The sequence below is a fragment of the Bison bison genome, unplaced genomic scaffold (assembly GCF_000754665.1).
Source record: "Bison bison bison isolate TAMUID 2011002044 unplaced genomic scaffold, Bison_UMD1.0 scf7180017864379, whole genome shotgun sequence".
NCBI lineage: Eukaryota > Metazoa > Chordata > Mammalia > Artiodactyla > Bovidae > Bison > Bison bison.
Window position 1 is genome coordinate 3,635,282 of NW_011494951.1, and position 17,058 is coordinate 3,652,339.

The 17,058-nt window shown below is 45.8% G+C and overlaps 1 protein-coding gene across 1 annotated transcript in view; it reads right to left on the bottom strand.

The window, feature by feature from the left end:
• Positions 1 to 9,423: 9,423 nt before the first annotated feature.
• Positions 9,424 to 17,058, bottom strand: part of LOC105001116 (GTPase IMAP family member 5-like) — a 10,394-nt gene continuing 2,759 nt past the window's right edge. Inside the window, exons 2-3 of the mRNA XM_010857262.1 lie at positions 14,149 to 14,197; positions 9,424 to 10,318 (exon numbers count right to left, since the gene is read on the bottom strand). Coding sequence (XP_010855564.1) covers positions 9,435 to 10,318; positions 14,149 to 14,191 — 927 coding nt within the window. The 5' untranslated portion in view covers positions 14,192 to 14,197 and the 3' untranslated portion in view covers positions 9,424 to 9,434. The remainder of the gene's footprint in view (positions 10,319 to 14,148; positions 14,198 to 17,058) is intronic.

A 17,058-nucleotide genomic window follows, 5' to 3' on the forward strand; every position in this document is an offset into this window, starting at 1 on the left:
TGACTTTTCATTGGAAGGACTGATGTTGAAGCTGAAACCCCAATACTTTGGCCGCCTGATTCGAAGAACTGATTCATTGGAAAAGACCCTGATGCTGGGAAAGATTGAAGGCAGGAGGAGAAGGGGACGACAGAGGATGAGATGGTTGGATGGCATCACCGACTCAGTGGACATGAGTTTGAGTAAACTCCAGGAGTTGGTGATGGACAGGGAGGCCTGGTGTGCTGCAGTCCATGGGGTCACAAAGAGTCAGACACGACTGAGCAACTGAACTGAGCTGAACTGAACCGAATCTACAAAATCTACCCCTTTAGGCTGCCTTCTCCAAAATCTAAAAACCTTGGGTTTTCAAGGAGAAACAAAGCCAAAGTGACTCACTTATTACTCTCACACTGTATGGCCACAATGTTGACTGGAAAATAGGTCCCAGTGGTCAGAAAAAGGAACTCTCAATTACAGTACTTTATGGGACCTCGGTAACTTCTGCCGCCACAATGCAAGTGGTCAGAGATCCCTTCTGTTCAGGCTTTCTTCACTTTCTGCCCTTGGCCCTCTCTCTGTACTTCCTGTTCTACTTCTCAGATACTTTTAGCCCATTCTGGGCCACATCCCCCTAATACTATATTTCCTGATCCCTGTTGGGAGTTTTCCTCCTCTTCTTTTGACCCTTCTGACCACAGTGCATCTCCTATCCCCTCTAATCCTATCGTGGCAGACCCAGTTCCATGTTGCCCTTCTCTTGCCTTCTGAACCTCCCCATTCCTATTTCTGAAAAGTGCTCCGGGACTTCAGCTCCACCTCCACCTCCTATGACCAGAGTCTCAGGTCCCCATCCCGACCTCCCTAAATCCTCTCCTCAATCCTGGCTGCTCGGCCTTAAAGAAACAGGACTCTGAATTCCTTCCTGCTCCCTTTCTTCCCTTGCAAGAGGTGGCTGGTACAGAAGGCATTGTTTGGGTACACATCCCATTCTCCCTCTCCGATTTATCTCAAATCAAAAAACGTCTTGGCTCTTTTTCCTCTGACCCTGACACTTATTTAAAACAATTTAAATACCTCACCCACTCTTATGACTTGACCTGGCATGATATTTACATTTTACTCTCCTCTATCCTCCTCCCAGAAGAAAAAGAATGAGTCTGGCAACCTTCTTGAGCTCATGCCCATGAAGTGCATCAAACTGATGATACTAATCCTGTAGGCTCAGCTGCCATTCCCAGGGATGACCCTAACTGGGACTACCAGGCAGGGCGTCTGGGGTGAACAGCCCATAATCGTATGGTGACTTGCCTTATTGCAGGCCTCCAAAAAGCAGGACATAAAGCTGTTAACTTTGATAAATTCAGAGAAATAACTCAAAGACCAGGTGAAAATCCAGCATAATTTCTAGCTAGATTAACAGAAGCCCTGCAAAAATATACAAAATTAGATCCAACTTCAACAGAAGGTACTATTGTCCTTAATAGCCATTGATGGCATCACTAACTCGATGGATATGAATCTGAGTAAACTCCAGAATTTGGTGATGGACAGTGAGGCCTGGCGTGCTGCAGTCCATGGGGTGGCAGAGTCGGACATGACTGAGCGACTGAACTGACTGACTGAACTGACCCATTTTACTTCCTAATCATACCCAGACATTCAAAGAGAGCTAAAAAAGGCAGAGGAAGGCCCTTGAACCTCTCAATGAGATCTTTTAAATTTGGCTTTTAAAATTTTCAATAACAGAACAGGCTCAAAGAGATCAAGCTAAATATCATCTCTCAGCCACTGCCCTACATGGCTCCATACCTCAATCCTCTGACAGAGAAAAGAAATCATCTAGGCCCTGTTACAAGTGTGGTAAAGAAGGGCACTGGGCCCGCTCATGCCCCTAGCCCAGGGCCCCTCTGGGTCCAAGTCCTAATTATGGCATAAAGGGACATTGGAAGGTAGACTGCCCTAATCCCCCTCTAGGGATCCAGACATGGCCTCCCAGTCCCAAGGAGGAGTTTGGACCCAGCTCTGCCCAGACTCCTCGGACTCACCACTGAAGACCAAAGGTGCCCAGGGCCCCAGGCCCCAACTCTCATCACCTCTACGGAGCCCAGGGTGACTTTCACAGTGGCAGGTAAGCTGATCTCTTTTCTTATCAACACTGCTGCTGCTAAGTCGCTTCAGTCACGTCTGACTCTGTGCGACCCCATGGACGGCAGCCCACGAGGCTCCCCCGTCCCTGGGATTCTCCAGGCAAGAACACTGGAGTGGATTGCCATTTCCTTCTCCAATGCATGAAAGCTCCCAGTGACCCCATGGACTGCAGCCTACCAGGCTCCTCCGTCCATGGGATTTTCCAGGCAAGAGTACTTACCAACACAGGGGCCACCTATTCTGCCATGCCTGCTTATTCCAGAAAAACTGAAGTCTCTCAGATCTCTACTGTGGGGGTTGATAGTTTAGTGTCTACACCACAGATTACCAAACCTCTGCCTTGCACACTTCAAAGTACCCCATTCTCTCATTTTGTCCTCATTATCCCAAAATGCCCCACTCCAATCCTTGGAAGGGATCTACTCTCCAAATTCAAGGCTTTCCTCACTATTCCAAATCTTTCTCCCAGACCTGGCCTGGCTACTGCTTCTCAAACCTACTATTTCCTCACCTCCCCCATTACCCTCCTTCTCCATAAACCCTATAGACTGGGATACTGATAACCCCTCCATTGCCTCCCACCATACTCCCATTTATATTCATCTAAAAGATTCAACAAAGTTTCCCAATCAACCTCAATACCCTATTTCCCAAATACATCAACAGGGATTAAGTCCATCATCTCTAAGCTGCTGTGTCAGTCTCTTGCGCCCTACTCACTCTCCTTATAACATGCCTATCCTTCTGTTAAAAAGACAAATGGCTCCTACCACCTGGTTCAAGACTTGAGACTTATTAGTGCTGCTGTTGTCTCCATTGACCCAGTAGTCCCAAATCCCTATACTCTTCTTTCCCTTATTTCTCCTTCTACCAACTATTTCACCATCCTGGACCTTAAGGATGGATTTTTCACCATCCTTTTACACCCAGACCCTCAAGATCTTTTCGCTTTTACCTGGACTGATCCAGACAGTCATCGCTCCCAACAATTAACGTGGACTGTCCTTCCCCAAGCATTTCATGATAGTCTTCATTTCTTTGGCCAAGCTTGGCCTCACACTTAACCTCTCTCAATCTTGCCCCAAGTTCTATCCTCCAATATGTAAATGATCTTCTCCTTTGTAGCCCCTCACTCATACATTCTCAGCGACATACAACTCCTCAACTTCCTAGCTGATTGGGGCTATCGAGTATCCCCTCCACCTCCCCTCCCTGAGGTCATCTATCTTGGAGTTCTCCTGTCACCAACAAAGAGACATATAACTACTGATAGCAAGCCCCTTATATCTGCCCTACATCAAAAATGGATCACTCCCTACATCAAAAATGGAAATTCTCTCCTTTTGGGGCTTGGCTGGGTATCTACACCTCTGGATCTCCAATTTTGCCCTCTTAGCACAACCCTTATATCAAGCTACCCAGGGGGATCTTTTGGAGCCTCTTGAGCCTAAGTCAAATGCCTGTTCAGCCTTTAATGCTCTAAAACAAGCTATTCTGTCAGCCCCAGCTTTAACACTGCCTGATCTTTCTCGCCCTTTTATACTCTACACTACTGAGAGACATAAAATTGCCCTAGGAGTCTTAGGACAGATGCAGGGCCCTTCCTTTCCCCCCACTGCTCACCTGTCAAAACAACTGGATACCACCATACAGGGATGGCCAGCCTGCCTGTGTGCTCTGGCCATAGCTACACTTCTCACTCAAGAAAGCAAAAAACTTACTTTTGGGACACCCATGGTCATTTGCTCACAACATGACCTTAAGGACTTAACTCTCACACAAGACCATGGCTCTTCTATCACCTTCTCGTATCCAACTAATTCATGTCACCCTCCTAGAATCTCCTGAGTTCTCTTTTGAATGCTGCCCTACTCTCAACCCTGCCATCCTCATCCCTAATTTTTCTGAGCCTCCAATTCACACTTGCAATGAGACATTAGAAGACTTGATACCTCATTCCTCTCATATCTCTTCAGCTCCTTTCAATAACCCTGATCTTACTTGATACATCTCTATTCCTCCTAACAACCAAACCTTCTCTATCACACTAATCCACAACCAACCCAAACAAGCAATTCAATTCATTCTCTTATTGATAAGCTTAGGAAGAGCAGCGGGGATTGGAACAGGGACAGCAGGGCTCACGACCTCTGTAAACTACTATCACAGTCTCTCTAAGGATCTTATTGAGAGCCAGAAGTAGCTGCTGGCCTTATCACTCTCCAGGGCCAACTAGACTCCCTGACAGCTGTGGTCCTTCAAACCAGAAGAGGATTAGACCTTCTCACAGCAGAAAAAGGAGGCCTTTGTCTTTTCATAGATGAAACCTGTTGCTTCTATGCCAATAAGTCAGTTCAGTTGCTCAGTCATGTCTGACTCTTTGCGATCCCATGAATCGCAGCATGCCAGGCTTCCCTGTCCATCACCAACTCCTGGAGTTTTCCCAAACTCATGTCCATCGAGTCAGTGATGCCATCCAGCCATCTCATCCTCTGTTGTCTCCTTCTCCTCCTGCCCCCAATCCCTTCCAGCATCAGGGTCTTTTCCAATGAGTCAACTCTTCGAATGAGGTGGCTAAAGTATTGGAGTTTCAGCTTCAGTATCAGTCCTTCCAGTGAACACCCAGGAATGATCTCCTTTATTGGATCTCCTTGCTGTCCAAGAGACTCTCAAGAGTCTTCTCCAATACCACAGTTCAATAAGTAGGGTGTTGCAAAGCAGGCAGCAAAGAATCTGACAAATAGGGCCTCAAGAATACATCAACATCTTAGTAAATCATGGGAAAACTGGTTAAGCAATTGGAATTGGATGCCATGGCTCCTACCTTTACTGGGTCCCCTTCTCATATTAACCCTTATTCTGACTTTCGGTCCCTGTCTAATGTGTCTTTTTTCAAAATGTGTCTTTTTTCTCCAGGACTGCCTATGAGTCTTCACCAGCCAGACTGTTCATGAGCTACTTCTAACTTGCTCCAATTATCACACACTTTGAGCTCACTCAGACTTCCCTTAACCCACATTCCAGCCTATTCTTATCTTACCCCATGACAACACCCCCAAACTGTTGCAGGAAGGGGGACCCCTTCCAGGGCCTGAAACTGGGCTCTTGTCTAACACTTGAAAATGAATTGTCCGAGGAGACACATGTGCTGACAAAGCAAGAGATTTTATTGGGAAAGGGCGCCTGGGCAGAGAGCAGTAGGGTAAGGGAACCCAGGAGAACAGCTCTGCCATATGGCTTGCAGTCTCGGGTTTTATGGTGATGGGATTAGTTTCCTGGTTGTCTTTAGCCAATCATTCGGACTCAGAGTTCTTCCTGGTGGTGCACGCCTTGTTCAGCCAAGATGGATGCCAGGGAGAAGGATTCTGGGAGGAGGTTGAAAATGTGGTATCTCCTTTTGACCTTTCCTGAACTCTTCCAGTTGGTGGAGGCTTATTAGTTCTGTGTTCCTTACCAGGACTTCCTATTGTAAAACAACTCATGAAAATGGTGCTTGGCCAGGGTGGGCAGTTTCAATCAGTGCGCTTCCCCTAACAAAACCAGTGCAAAGCAGATACAGAAGCCTGACCTTCAGCCCTTACCCTATATCAAAAAGGCTGCAACGTTAGGGTTCACAAGGGGCTCATAGCATATAGTTAAAATATGGCCCATTGTGGTGCCCTGACAAACAAGAAATGAAGTTACAGTGGCCACATTGCCCTGGGGGAATCCTGTTTTTCCTGAAGGCAATATCCTGTTTCTCCCTGCTGGTGCCAGTTTCTCAAGACTATGTGACCACCCAACTGTGAGACCCCTTCAACTACACGACCACAAGACTCCAGCTGCGGGCTAAAGATAAACTAAGGCCCCTTCCCTTTGGGGCACAATTACCCATAAATAAGGTATAAGAAGGGTTGTCTGTAAAGGGAGGGCATTGGTTTTTCTCTAAAGCCAGTTACTTACTTACTTTCTTTCTTCCTATAATGAATCTTTTTCTGCCTGAATGCCTGGATTACTCTCTTTTTCTCCATGGTCACCTTACCCAACACTGCAAAGCTGAGCAGAGTAATTGAATCAACCCTAGCCCCTGAATCAACCAGCCCTGAAGCCCACCCCATCTGATTTCTGATTATGTCAGCCAATAAATTCCTTTATTACTTAAGCCATTGGAGTTTGGGGTCTCCTTTACCTGCATTTGAAAACATTTGAACTAATAAAGAATTCTTCATATCTCTTTAAAAGAAATCCTGAAATTTATCAGAACACCCGTGTTTTCATGCTTCCTGCCAAAAAAAGTCAATCGAGAATAAATAAATGAATTTCTCTTTTATCAGGTGACAGGGAGGACCTCTGCCTATATCTAATGGTCCCACTTCAAGAAATGGAAGTTCACTGCATCCCAAGAATGTGAAAAACCCCTGGAATGAATTATTCTGAAAATGACAAAAGGAGAGGCAGAGGAAATGGGATGGCCCCCAGGCGGGTTTTTCTGTGCTTCCTTCATCTTTTGAGGGAGAATCAGCACTCATATTTGAACAGTTTCCAAGAGATCACTTTGGGGAACATCCATGTGTGAGTCAAGGTGGAGCACGACCCTGTCTCCTCCTCTACTGCAAAATATTCCTGGGTTCACCCTCCAGCTTTACTCCCCTAGAAAGTCAACAAAGGTGGAATGCCATCTGGCTGACTGAGAAACGCTGCTCCTGGGGTGAGAAATGCTTTCTCAGGTGGGGAGGCCTGGGAACCAACCATCTGCATTCCTGGAAGGAGTCCATCCTCCTGCAGCCCTGCTCCCGAATACTTTCTTTAGTGAGTTTCCCTGGTCCAGTGACTTCCCAGGAGGGAGGAGGAGACTGCCCAGCCCAGAGGGCTTCAAGGTCGACTCCACCGGATCTGAAGTCTCCGCCCTCCTCTGCTCAGCCCAGTGTCCTCTGAGGGCCCGGGCAGTGGGGGGAGTCAGAGTCCTCAGGAGGCCGACAGAAAGCTGGCTCCCTCCTGACCTTGCTGTCAGTGCCACTCTGTGTCAATTCACCCCCTCATTGTCTGCATTCCTGTCATGTCCTCTCCATCCCCACACCTCCCATTATGGCTCAGGCCCGGATGGATGGCTGAGACAGAATTCTTTTATTCTGAGTGTGATGCCATGTTTCTAGGCTCACACTTATTTAGTCCAACCGCCACATTGCTGCAGCGTGATCTTTCTGAAATTCCTAAGCTGCTTAAAAACCTTGGGGAGAAAGCCCTTGAACCCGCCCAGGGCCCCGCCCAGCCTGGTCCCTCCCTGCCTCCTCCAGTGATTCTCAATCTCCTGCCTGACCCAGCATTACCGGTTGGGGCACAGACTTGGATTACTGTGATTCTGAATGGCTTGCCTGCTCCCTCTGCCTGAAGTCAGTCCTGGAGGGAGGGGCCGGCACATTTCTAGAAGCCCCGGCCTCACCGTGGCCACGGCGCCTCTGCCCCTGAGCCCACACTCTCCTTCTGGTTGACATCCCACCGCGGACAAATTTCTCTCACACCCATTTTTAGTTTAATTTATTCATTGGCCCACTGGGTTTTCGTTCCTGCCTGGGCTTTCTTTAGTCATGACCAGTGAGGGCTACTCTTGCTTCCCTGTGTAGACTCTCACTTCCGGCTCACCCTCATTTTTATATGCCTTCCTCCCTCTACCACACAGGTGCCTTTGGCCTTACTTCTCTCAGATCCCTGGCGCCCAGCAGAGACCCCGACATTGGGCAAACCAGCTATGTGTGGGTGGAGCAGAACTGGATGAAGTCAAGGAAGGGAGAGGCCAGCTTGGGTCAGACAGTGTGGGAAGACCGCACGGAGGAGGAGGTCCTTGGTCTGAGAACTCTGAGATGCTTGGTGTTTCAAGGGTTTGAGGAACTCACACATAACACTCCTTGCACAGGTTGGAATCGGTTATGGAATAGCACTGTTGAGATAAACCACACCTTTATCACCAGCAGGGACATGGACAATGAGTTGGGCATCACAGAGAGTTCATCATTTACCCACCCAGTCACAGGCTGCCTGTGCAACCGTGGGTCTTCCCTACAGGGTATGAAGGCATGGGCAGCTATCCCATAGAAGAAGTTGGCAAAGGGTCACCCAGACCCTTCCTCATCTGATTTCCTCTTTCCACTGATTTGGTGACCTCCGCTCAGACTTCACCCCAGTGTATGCCTGCTTCTCTTTCCTACCACTGAAATGTGCAATGCCACCTTTCCCCCAAATTTCTACAGATATCACACACGATTGTGCTGACCTTGGGATTCAAGATGTTCCACTACATCCCAGCTCAACCCATGATGGAAAATCTCCTCTAAAATGGGAGTGGGCAAACCACAGCCTGCAGAGCAAATCAAGGCTGAGGCCAGTTCTGTATATAACCTGTGAGCTGAGGAGGGCTTTTATATTTTTTAAAGGGTGAATAAATCAAAAGAAGCAGAATGTTTCATTGCCACATATGAAAAGTTCATGCAATTCAAATTTCTAAACTTGTAGGGAATGCAGCCTTGCAGATCACTTCCTTCTTGTCCAGGGTGGCTTTCATGCTCAAGAGGATGGTTGAGTGTTGAAGGAGACCAGATGGCCGGCTAAGCCTGAATTCCTACACTTATCATCTGGCTGTCATCCAGCCCTGCTCTAAGGATTTCTGGTTCTTTAATTTCCCAGTGGCTGAGTATCAGAGATCTTCCTCCTCACCCCGTCTTCAGGGCCTTCTTCCTTTCTCCCCTAGCCTCTTCACACCCCAGAGATGTCCCAGAACATCCTAGTCTTTCTCTCTTGTGGAGTGTATAATTTTTTTTTTTACACCCTACAAGGAAGTCAGAGTATCTTTCATATAAAATAAGCAGTTTCAACTGTAAAAAGTAGGTCCCCGGTAAGATGCTTGCTCACACAGCATGTCAGTCCACTCACTTTCCTTTATGCAAACTCCTCGATATTTCTTGATGATGTGCATTTAGTTTATTATTTGCCTTCACCATTTTTAACACAACAGAAAGGGAATTTTTTCCCCCCTTTGGATTTTATTTACCTAAAAAGCAACTGAAGAAAAGGGATGGCATGTCTGATGCAAGGAAGCGAAATTGTAAGTGAAATTAGGTAAAAAGAAAATAAAGTTCCTGATCAACATAGATATCAGTTCAGTTCAGTCGCTCAGTCGTGTCTAACTCTTTGTGACCCCATGAACCACAGCACACCAGGCCTCCCTGTCCATCACCAACTCCCAGAGTCTACCCAAACCCATGTCCATTGAGTTAGTGATATACTGACTCTGAAAAAAATGGAAGCTGACGGCAGATGTCATCTGAAAATGCTCAGCCTTGATGGGTACACAAAATAATTACAATGGCAAGAAAAATCAAAAGGCACAGGACAAGAAGAACAAATATTTTGACATGAGAAACAATCCAGGCTTTGAGTCGGAGGAGCGCCTTGAAGGCAGAGTTTCTCTCCGCCTCTTTCAGGTCTTGCTTTTGCTTTGCAACCTGCAGCCGTACCTTGTCCAGGTAGCGCCTCTGACCTTCTCCATGGGCGCCACCCCCCATCTGCAGGAGCATCTGTGCATCAAAGAAGAGCTCGTTGGTGAGGAAGGCACTCTGGTGCTCCCGCTCCAGCCCCTCGATCACAGCCATCAGCTGGGCCAGCTGCTCTCTCTGCTCATCCCCCAAGGCCCGGTTGTTGAAGGCACAGTACCTCCGCCCGCACTCCCGGACCAGGCGCCTCAGCCTGAGGTTGTCTGTGTTTGCCACGTACTCATCCAAGGATCCGCCCTCTAAGTCTTCCTTGTGGGTGAAGAGGATGACCATGTATCTCTCAGCTCCTGCCCCAAAGACCTCCTTCACCCTGGTCACGGCCACCACGTCCTGCTCGGTGAAGCGCCCCAGCTGGGTCACCAGCAGCAGCACGTGGGGCCCTGGCACCGACAGCAGGTAACAGGCTCCGATATTCTCATACACCTCTTGATCCTGGGCCTCGGCCTCGAAGATGGGAGGCGTGTCCACCACCACGATGCTCCTACCATTCCACATGCCTGTTGCCCTCTGACACTTCCTGGTCACTGCCTGGGCCCCCAGCTTGGACTCAAACACGGGCTGGCAGAGGATGCTGTTCCCGGTGGCACTTCTCCCGCTGCCTGTTTTCCCTACCAGGATGATCCTCAACGAGGAGGAAGGTTCAAAGCCCTGATGTTCTATTCCGCCTGTTAAAAAAAGAATTTTCTTGTTTTACCATAGTAGTGATTCTTTTTTTTTTTTCTTTAATTTAAAATTTTTATTTACTCTTGAAGTAGATAACGAGCTGGCTTAAAACTCAACATTCAGAAAACTAACATCATGGCACCGGTCCCACCACTTCATGGCAAATCGATGGGGAAACAATGGAAACAGTCAGAAATTTTATTTTCTTGGGCTCCAAAATCACTGCAGATGGTGACTTCAGCCATGAAATTAAAAGATGTTTGCTCCTTGGAAGAAAAGCTATGACAAACGTAGACAGTGTGTTAAAAAGCAGAGACATCACTATGCCAACAAAGGTCTGTTTAGTCAAAACTATGATTTTCCCAGTAGTCCTGTATAGATGTGAGAGTTGGACCATAAAGAAGATTGAGCACCGAAGATTTGATGCTTTCGAACTGTGGAGAAGACTCTTGAGAGTTGCTTGGACTGCAAGGAGATCAAACCAGTCAATCCTAAAGGAGATCAACTCTGCATATTCATTGGAGGGACTGATACTGAAGCTGAAACTCTAATACTTTGGCCACCCGCTGCAAAGAAGAGCTGACTCAGTAGAAAAGACCCTGATGTTGGGAAAGACTGAAGGCAGGAGGAGAAGAGGACAACAAAGGATGAGATGGTTGGATGGCATCATGGACTCAGTGGACTTGAGTTTGAGTAAACTCCGGGAGATGGTGAAGGACAGGGAAGCTTGGTGTTCTGCAGTCCATGGGGTTTCAGAGGAGGACATGACTGAGTGACTGAGCAACAACAAGATGATGAGCATTGTTGTTTCAGTTTCAGGTGTACAGCAAAGTGATTCAGTCATTCCTATGTGTGTATCTATTTTTTTTTCAAATTCTTTTCCTATTTAGATTATTTAGAATACTGAGCAGAGTTCTCTGTGCCATACAGTAGGTCTTTGTTGGTAGATTTTCTTTGTTAGTGATTCTTAAGATTTTTCTATCACTGACTTTTTGTGGTATCTCATGAAAGCTATGGACCTCTCTCTGCCAAACAGTGATATGAAAATCATACAGATGTTTGCATACAAATTTAGGTTGCTCTTGACTGGTAGGAAGCCCACATTGGGAGCCCAAGCTTGGACCCATACCCAAAAGCCAGAACTGCTACACTATGAAGGATGCTCCAAGGACTTCTTCAGGACCAATGAAACACAGATTTTTGGAAAGAAAAATGATCCTTTGCTTTTCCCATGATGTTACTTAGGCCAGTTTCATGCTAATCTCAGGTGAAATTACAAGGAGGTGAGGATAAATCATAAACAAGAAAATATTATCATCTGCTTTTCACCCACTAGTTCCCAGGCACACAGACTGCTCATCACAGTCATCTGAACCCTGGGAGTAAAGGAAGTCTCAGATGTTAGAGTCTCAGTGACCTCCCACTGAGGACCAGCTGAATGTCCCTGGGTTTCTGCTCTTAGAGTAGGGATTTGAATATTGGAAAGTGAGCTTGTGGTTAATGTCAGGGACAGAGTCTGACAGATGATCTTGGATGGGTGGCTGAAGAAGAGATGATAAGAACATTCAGTTCAGTTCAGTTCAGTCACTCAGTAGTGTCTGACTCTTTGCAACCCCATGAATTGCAGCACGCCAGGCCTCCCTGTCCATCACCAACTCCCGGAGTTCATCCAAACTCACGTTCTTCGAGTCGGTGATGCCATCCAGCCATCTCATCCTCTGTTGTCTCCTTCTCCTCCTGTCCCCAATCCCTCCCATCATCAGAGTTTTCTCCAATTAGTCAACCCTTCACATGAGGTGGCCAAAGTACTGGAGTTTCAGCTTTAGCATCATTCCTTCCAAAGAAATCCCAGGGCTGATCTCCTTCAGAATGCACTGGTTGGATCTCCTTGAAGTCCATGGGACTCTCAAGAGTCTTCTCCAACACCACACTTCAAAAGCATCAATTCTTCGGTGCTCAGCTTTCTTCACAGTCCAACTCTCACATCCATACATGACCACAGGAAAAACCATAGCCTTGACTAGACGAACCTTTGTTGGCAAAGTAATGTCTCTGCTTTTCAATATGCTATCTAGGTTGGTCATAACTTTCTTTCCAAGGAGTAAGTGTCTTTTAATTTCATGGCTGCAATCACCATCTGCAGTGATTTTGGAGCCCCCCAAAATAAAGTCTGACAGTGTTTCCACTGTTTCCCCATCTATTTCCCATGAAGTGATGGGACTTGATCATGATCTTCGTTTTCTGAATGTTGAGCTTTAAGCCAACTTTATCACTCTCCACTTTCACTTTCATCAAGAGGCTTTTAATTCCTCTTCACTTTCTGCCATAAGGGTGGTGTCATCTGCATATCTGAGGTTATTGATATTTCTCCCGGCAATCTTGATTCCAGCTTGTGCTTTTTCTAGCCCAGCGTTTCTCATGATGTACTCTGCATAGAAGTTAAATAAGCAGGGTGACAATATACAGCCTTCACGTACTCCTTTTCCTATTTGGAACCAGTCTGTTGTTCCATGTCCAGTTCTAACTGTTTCTTCCTGACCTGCATACAGGTTTCTCAAGAGGCAGGTCAGGTGGTCTGGTATTCCCATCTCTTTCAGAATTTTCCACAGTTTATTGTGATCCACATAGTCAAAGGCTTTGGCATAGTCAATAAAGCAGAAATGGATGTTTTTCTGGAACTCTCTTGCTTTAACAATACATATTTTGGAAAGATCATTCATGTGGCTGATAGAATTACAGGAAATTATAACAAAAGTGGTGTTGGTGAGGGTCAGTCTGTACCAAGAGCTAAGTCTTCTAGGGATGAAGAGAGTGAGAATGCAAGGATTTTTGGAGTTCTTATAAGCCCAAATGAATTAAATTCATTTTAGGCTCCTAAAATCTGTTATTTTACTCCTTTTACTCTATGTTGGTCTTGCCTTTGCTTAAGGATTCTGGATTTTTTTCAAACATGATTACTAAATCTCTGTGGGGGAACTTTGGGCTTCCCAGGTGGCACTAGTGGTAAAGAAGCAGTCTGCCAATACAGAAGATGCAAGAGACCCAGGTTTGATTCCTGGGCCAGGAAGACCCCCTGGAGGAGGGCATAGGAACTCATTCCAGTATTGTTGCCTGGAAAATCCCATGGACAGAGGAGCCTGGTGAGCTACAGTCCCAGAGGGTCACCAAGAGTCAGACACAATTGAAATGACTTAGCATGCAAACATGGGGAACCTGCCCTCTTTTCAGCTGAGCACAGGTAGGGAAAGACATTTTGGTTCCAAATCTCCTGACTTCTGACTTGAAATTTTGTTTTCACGTTTCCCATACATCAGCACGCAGGGCAGAGCTTCACACTTGGGTGTGTGGGCTATGCTGATGGCAGGGAAGATAAAAAACAAGATGAAAGTGAAAGTCACTCGGTTGTATCCTACTCTTTGCAACCCCATGGACTATACTGGGGCTGCCCTTGTGGCTCAGCTGGTAAAGAATCCGCCTGCAATACAGGAGACCTAGTTTGATCCCTGGGTTGGGAAGATCCCCTGGAGAAGGGAAAGGACTATACAGTCCATGGAATTCTCCAGGCCAGAATAATGGACTGGCTAGTTATTCCGTTCTCCAGTGGATCATCCCAACCCAGGGATTGAACCAAGCTCTTCCTCATTGCAGGTGGATTCTTTACCAGCTGAGCCACCAGGGAAGCCCAAAGAACATGATAGCTAACTTTTTCTTCTGCAGTTTAAAATAATTGGTTTCTCTTCTGTCTCAATATTTGAGGTCAGGGAGTGGAGGAGGGAAGACAGTGATTTTCCCCTGGTGTCCAGAGAGCATGAGAATTTGGAGGGTTTCTTACCTTCAGCCATGGTTCCGTATCTGCTCCTCTGAAGCCCTTCCATTAGTTTCTGGAATAAAAAGAAGAAAGGAATAAAAGCAAGGGTCCTTATAGGAGTTGGTCCAACCAGTCCATTCTGAAGGAGATCAGCCCTGGGTGTTCTTTGGAAGGAATGATGCTGAAGCCAGTACTTTGGCCACCTCATGCGAAGAGTTGACTCATTGGAAAAGACTCTGATGCTGGGAGGGATTGAGGGCAGGAGGAGAAGGGGATGACAGAGGATGAGATGGCTGGATGGCATCACTGACTCGATGGACATGAGTTTGAGTGAACTCTGGGAGATGGTGACGGACATGGAGGCCTGGCGTGCTGCGATTCATGGGGTTGCAAAAAGTCAGACAGGACTGATGGACTGAACTGAACTGAAGGCCTGAGAACACCTGCAATTTAGACAGCCAAAAATAATTATCTTTACATGAGTCATTTCCATTGCTAACTTTCTAACTTATATTTTGCTTTCAAATACCCATATATAACTTTAAGCAAGACAGGTGATGCTAGGTTATGTTAACATAGTGAGCTCTTGCTATTCTTCCTCCTTCTGCAGGAAAGCAAGAAATGTTTGAATATGCATTAGTTGATTATCTCCCTTCAAGCTGAAAAGGCATGAAATAAAGAAAGCCTTCTTCTAGGAATGAGAAGTCGGACTTTTTATTAGTTTATTATTAGAATCAAGGTAGGCAAACTTGTTAGACTAGACAATAAAAGTTGCCTTACTGTAAATGAATAGTGGTTTGTTTGAAGTACTGGGCATTTCCAGTCCCAGAAACTCTTTGTATCAGATGGACATCCCAGTGGCAAAGAGGAAAGTACAATGCACCTTCCAGTGGGAGTGTGGAATTGGGGTCCAGGGCTCCTTTGAGGATGGACATGAGAGGGAGAAGGGGAAGAGGCCCGAACATAGTCACCATCCTCCCTTCCTCTGAGCAGCTGGGGGAAGAGAAACTGGTGCCCTGACTGAGGGACAGAAGCAACATTAGGGACAAATTCAGGATAAAGTCATTGCCTGCTCAGTTTTAAATCAAATGTCTTTAAATCAATAGCCACTGTAAAAAATCCTAGTCGATGTCACCAGAAATTAGCAAAACCGTGGAGATAAAGGTTTCATTCAGCTGAGGCATGCTATTGTGCCATTCTTCTTGGTGCTAGAAAAGATAATTGTGCATTAGAAAAGGCAAGCCTGCAATATGCAAGTATAATTAAAATGAACTCTGAGCCTGTATTTTATTTTGTCAATGTTAAAGATTATGCAGTCATGAAACAAACATTTTAAGGAGAGAAATACACAGAGGAATGAAATGAATGCCCACCATTTGCAATGAACAAATCTCAGCATTTTGGCATTGTTATTGCTGCTATTCTGTTGGACTTAAAACATTAAAAGAACATAACACATATAGCTCCATTTCTTTATTTTCTGACTACTCCACTTCCCAGTCTCATTCTCACTCTTCCTTTCAGAGGTAATCAGTATTCCGAGATGTTTATGTCTCTTTCTCAATTGTGTATTTACACTTGTACATACACATCGGTCTATAGTTAAGATATAGTACTTTTTGGTATTTTCATCTTTTATGGAAGTGACATTATTTATGTAATATTTTATCTAATTCTTTCTTAACAAACATTTGGTGTTCCAAATACATCCTTGCTACTACCAAGAGTGCTGCAGAAGAGTCCTGCACACATCTTGTGCACGTGACAATCTCTGGGATGGACTGCTTCCACCTGACTAGATGTTGCCAAGTCCGACTCCAGTAGACTTGTGCTATCAGGCTGGCAGCAGCCACATGTAAGCATCCCTCAAGTCTTCACTTACACTTGGTAATACTAGATTTTTAATTTTTTGGTTACCCTTTTGGGCATACATTAGAATGTCTAATGTCTTAATTGGTTTAAACTTGCATTTTATTGATTAACATTGAATTCAGAATGGTTTTCATAACTGATTTGCTTATTTAGGTTGATTCTGGTATTACTACCTTTTTTACATTTTTCTATTCACACAGTCGGGATGCATAGAAATGGTCCCCATTAGGGAAACCATCCCTTGTCACACTGTCAGAATATATTAAGATAACTTCCTTCCTTTCCGTTTTCTCCCATACCCGTTTCCCTTCCTTCAGCCCCAGAAGAGCATTTTCCTCACCACTTTTTCCCACATGCTGTCCTTGTCTCTGATAAATTATACTCAGTTCAGTTCAGTTCAGTCGCTCAGTCATGTCTGACTCTTTGCAACCCCATGAATCGCAGCATGCCAGGCCTCCCTGTCCATCACCAACTCCCGGAGTTCACTCAAACTTGAGTCCATCAAGTCGGTGATGCCATCCAGCCATCTTATCCTCTGTCGTCCCCTTCTCCTCCTGCCCCCAATCCCTCCCAGCATCAGAGTCTTTTCCAATGAGTCAACTCTTTGCATGAGGTGGCCAAAGTACTGGAGTTTCAGCTTCAGCATCATTCCTTCCAAAGAACACCCAAGGCTGATCTCCTTCAGAATGGACTGGTTGGATCTCCTTGCAGTCCAAGAGACTCTCAAGAGTCTTCTCCAACACCACACTTCAAAAGCATCAATTCTTCGGTGCTCAGCTTTCTTCACAGTCCAACTCTCACATCCATACATGACCACAGGAAAAACCATAGCCTTAACTAGATGGACCTTTGTTGGCAAAGTAATGTCTCTGCTTTTGAATATGCTATCTAGATTGGTCATAACTTTCTTTCCAAGGAGCGAGCATCTTTTAATTTCATGGCTGCAGTCACCATCTGCAGTGATTTTGGAACCCCAAAAAATAAAGTCTGACACTGTTTCCACTGTTTCCCTGTCTATTTGCCATGAAGTGATGGGTCCAGATGCCATGATCTTCGTTTTCT